The sequence below is a fragment of the Palaemon carinicauda genome, chromosome 5, assembly GCF_036898095.1.
Source record: "Palaemon carinicauda isolate YSFRI2023 chromosome 5, ASM3689809v2, whole genome shotgun sequence".
Taxonomy (NCBI): Eukaryota; Metazoa; Arthropoda; class Malacostraca; order Decapoda; family Palaemonidae; genus Palaemon; species Palaemon carinicauda.
The window spans coordinates 46,691,268-46,695,887 of NC_090729.1; the positions used below are offsets into that span (position 1 = coordinate 46,691,268).

The following is a 4,620-nucleotide window of genomic DNA, read 5'->3' on the forward strand; positions in this document are numbered from 1 at the left end:
CAGTTAGGTCAAGCTGTGATATTTAGATTAGGCTTGGCTGGCATGGCGGCCACTGCAGCATACAAAGTGGTGTTTTCTGGGCCAGAAGCTTGAACTTAGGGAAAGATGTCTTCCCTTCTTTCTTGTGTTCTTGTTCCGATGATGTCATGATACTGAGTACACTGATAGTGTGCTTATTCAGCAACTTGGTTAAATAGTCAGTGCAATTGCAACTCTAGCGGGTAGTACCCTTCAGCGACTGCTTAGGTCTCAGCAAACGAATCTTCCATATCAATGACAGAAGAGAGGGTCACGGGTACCAGGCATGAATCTTCGAACTGTGAAAGCTGGTGTGTGCTTAGAAATGGTTGATTCTGGAGAGGAACGGTCTGGGATACTTTGCTTCTTGTAAAGTGGTATGCCTTATGACTTCGGGGGTCAGGGACACTTTTGTGCGGTCATATTGGGAGGCTGAGACCGATGCTAGCTTACAGCTATTGCATTTATATCACATGGAGTGGTGATTAAAGTTTTTTAACTCTCTTCACATATGAGGCCTATCCAGGCAAACAACTGCACTGTGTGCATTCTAGTACAAACAGTGACAACACCAGCATGTTGGATTACTGTATAGCTATTTGCAGTGACGTAGGTGACCTGGATGTAGTTGCCATCCCAAGTCTACCAGGAAATAAAAATACATGGTGATAGTCAATATTTACGGTCGATTAACAAAAAAATTCATTAAGCGAGGGTTGATCTGAGAAAATCAGCTGGGCCGAAAATCTCAACCATCTGAGATTGTCGAGAAACCTGCGCTGTGAGCTTTAAGAATTTGTCGGCACCTGATCTTAGATGAGAATAAATTGACTGCATCCTTAAATTTTCAATGTTCACATTAATATCTCTGTTCAGTAGATCTAGACATTTAAGAAAAACCTAATTTGGTTGAGTTGTGGGTCGGAGGTGGTAAGGAGGTTGAATACCTATATCATAATTTTTCAGTTTCATTTCCAAATTTGATATCGATAACTGTTCAAACTTGCTTTCTTTCATACCATCAAAAATTAGTTCATCAACAATGAAATCTATGAATTTGAATAATTTGTTTACGACTTTTGATTTGTCCTTTACAATACTTGCTGATATTAATAATATATTTTATTTTTTTCAAGAAGAGCGAATGTTTAGATTGTATTGAGGTTTTCTAAAATGGCCGTGGGTTACAATTAAAATATATATATAGTGTATATGGGTGCCGGTCCCAAGCCCGGATAAATAGGGAGGGTTGGTGTCAGGAAGGGCATCCAGCCGTAAAAACCTGTGCCAAAACCTTAAATGGAATGAGCCGAAATAGGGAAAGAGGTAATGGTAGGGCGTACTCCGTAAACGACGCACAGAGATATTTCCCGAACTCTGTGATTAGGCGAGGGCTACTGCATCAGGAGCGGATGCAGCTAAAGAAGCGAGCTCACTTTGGACTCAAAATATGTCAGCTTAATGTTGGGTCCATGACTGTGAGAGGCAGAGAAGTGGGTGACTTGATGAGGGAAAAGAGACTAGATGCTATGTGTGTGCAGGAAACGCGATGGAAGGGAAATAAAGCTAAAGAGTTGTGTGATAGATATAAGCTATATTATAGCGGAGCAAATAAACAAGGTAGGAATGGAGTTGGCATATTACTGTCTGGTGAGCTGAAAAATGCAGTGATAGAGGTGCATAGAAAGAATGACCGTATCATCAGATTGAAAATGTGTTGTGGAGGAGAGATTCTGAATATTATAAGTGCATATGCACCTCAAGTTGTTTGCGCAGAAGAGAAGGGAAATTTCTGGAGAGACATGGATGGAGTAATGCAAGAACTGGAAGAACAGGAGAGGGTCATAGTGAGGACAGCTTTGAATGGCCATGTTGGAAGTGAGAATGAGGCAATTGGCCGGGTGCATGGGGGCCATGGAATTGGGGAGAGAAACCCAGAAGGAGAGAGTGTTGTGGACTTTGCTATGTCATTTGACATGGCAATAGTAAACACATTCTTTAAGAAGAAAAGGGAACACCTTATAACTTATAGGAGTGGGGGAAGATGCACCCAGATAGACTACTTCTTGTATAAAAGGATAAAGCTGGTGGAGGTTATCCCAGGTGACTATGTAGCTCCCCAACACAGACTGCTATTTATGGACTTAGGACTAAAAAGGGAAAAAAAAGCTAAAGATAAAGGGATACGGAAAATTAAATGGTACAAACTAGTGAGAGAAGTAGATAAGATGAGAGAGTTTAAGAGAAGGGTTTTGGAGGATATTGATAGAGGAATTGAAGATGTTCTAGAATGGTGGACACAAAATGCAGCATTAATGACAAGGCATGGAAAGGGGCTGCTAGGAGAGACATCTGGTATCATATGGGAAGAAAAGGAGAGTTGGTGGTGGAGTGAAGAAATTGAGAAAGTTGTAAAAGATAAGAAGGAGGCAGAGAAGAGATGGGAAGAGTCACAGTCAGAGGAAGACAGAGAGAGGCTCAAAAAGAAAAACAAGGTGGTGAAGAATGTAGTAGCCCAAGCTAAAGCTAAGGCATATGATGATGTGTATAATGAGCTGGGGACAAAGGAAGGATTAAACAAGATGATCAAGCTATCGAAGACTAGAAATAAGAGCACCAAAGATATTACACACATCAAACAAATAAAAGATCATGATGGTGTAAAACTTAAAAAGGAGGAAGACATTGTAAAGAGATGGAAAGAATATTTTGAACAGTTGTTGAATGAAGAAAATGATAGATTATCAAGAGAGGATGGACTGGTGAATTTTGGCATGGTAATAAGTTTCTCTAGGCAAGAGGTAATAAATGCACTGAGGAAGATGAAGAAGGGTAAGGCAACTGGACCAGACATGATTCCTGTGGAGGCATGGAAAGCCTTAGGAGATGAAGGCGTGGATATACTGTACGATCTCATAAGATACCAAATGAGTGGCGTGAGACTATAATGATCACAATCTTCAAAGGGAAAGGGGATGTCCAAGAGTGTGGGAATTACAGAGCTATTAAATTGATGTCCCACACTTTGACGATACTGGAATGGATGATAAATGCCAGACTAAGAGAAGAAGTAGAAATAGGTAAAGAGAAGATGGAATTCATGAAGAGGAGGGGAACAACAGATGGTGTATTTTGTCTGAGGCAACTAATGGAGAAATTCCGGGAAAAGCAAAGAGACCTGCATGTGGTATTCATTGACCTTGAAAAGGCTTATGACCATGTCCCAAGACAAGAGGTATGGAGGAGTCTGAGGGAAAGTAGGGTGCCAGAGAAGAACGTTCGACTGATACAAGAGATGTACCGTAATGTATTTACTAAAGTGAGGAGCAGTACTGGGGAGACAGAGGGTTATGAGGTGAGAGTAGGATTACACCAAGGGTCAGCTCTGAGCTCATTTATCTTTAAGATAGTGATGGACGTTTTAATAGAAGAGGTAAGGGAGGCAGTACCATGGAACATATTGTATGCAGATAATATTGTTCTGTGCGCAGAGAGCAGGGAAGATCTGGAAATGAAATTGGAAAGGTGGAGGCAAATACTGGAGGACAGAGGAATGAGAATAAGTAGATCTAAGACAGAATATACAGTATATGTACCACCAGTGAGGGGTATGATAGAGAAAGTATTCATCTTCGGGGAGAACAGAAAAAGAGAGTTGATAAGTTTAAGTATTTGGGATCCTTTGTTAACGCTGGAGGAGGTATGGAAGATGAAGTTAAACATCGGGTACAGGCAGGCTGGAACAACTGAAGAGTAGCCTCAGGAGTTCTTTGTGACAAAAGAATACCACTGAGGTTGAAAGGAAAATTTCATAAGACAGTGGTAAGAACAGCAATGCTGTATGGAACGGAAACACAAGCATTAGGAAGACAGAGGAGAAGAAGATGGATGTGGCAGAAATGAGAATGCTTAGGTGGATGTCTGGGGTGTCAAGAGAGGATCTGATAAAAAATGACTACATAAGGTGGTCGACAAAGGTGGTGGAAATATCAAAGAAAGTGCAGGAAGGGAGGCTGAGATGGTATGGACACCTGATGAGGAGAGATGAGGACCATGTTGGAAGACATACTATGAAGATGGAGGTTCAGGGAAGAAGAAGAAGAGGGAGACCAAGAAAGAGATGGAGGGACTGTGTGAGAGGAGACTTACAGGAGAAGGAGATTGATGAGGCAGAAGCGCAGAATAGAAAAAGATGGACATGGCTCATATGGAACGGCAACCCCATATAAAAATGGGAACCAGCTGGGAATAAGATATATATATATATATATATATATATATATATATATATATATATATATATATATATATATATATATATATATATATATATATATGTATATATATATATATATATATATATATATATATATATATATATATATATATATATATATATATATATCATATAAACACATCTTTATGTATATATGACATATATAGTAGTGTATATACATGTAAATAAACACACATAGATCTTAGGATATGGATGAACCTATCAAATTTAGAAAGTGATATGGACTAAATTTCTGATTATGAATCAACATAGGATTTTTCACCATCTACACCCAAAATATGAAAAAAAAAAGCTGTGGTATACTT

General features: G+C 39.5%; 1 protein-coding gene across 1 annotated transcript; it reads left to right on the forward strand.

The window, feature by feature from the left end:
* The first annotated feature begins 1,730 nt into the window (after positions 1–1,730).
* Positions 1,731–4,247, forward strand: LOC137640873 (uncharacterized). Its single transcript, XM_068373335.1, has 3 exons — positions 1,731–1,896; positions 2,985–3,098; positions 3,835–4,247. Exons 1-3 carry the CDS (start codon positions 1,731–1,733, stop codon positions 4,245–4,247), a joined length of 693 nt encoding a protein of 230 aa, XP_068229436.1.
* The last annotated feature ends 373 nt before the right edge of the window (positions 4,248–4,620 follow it).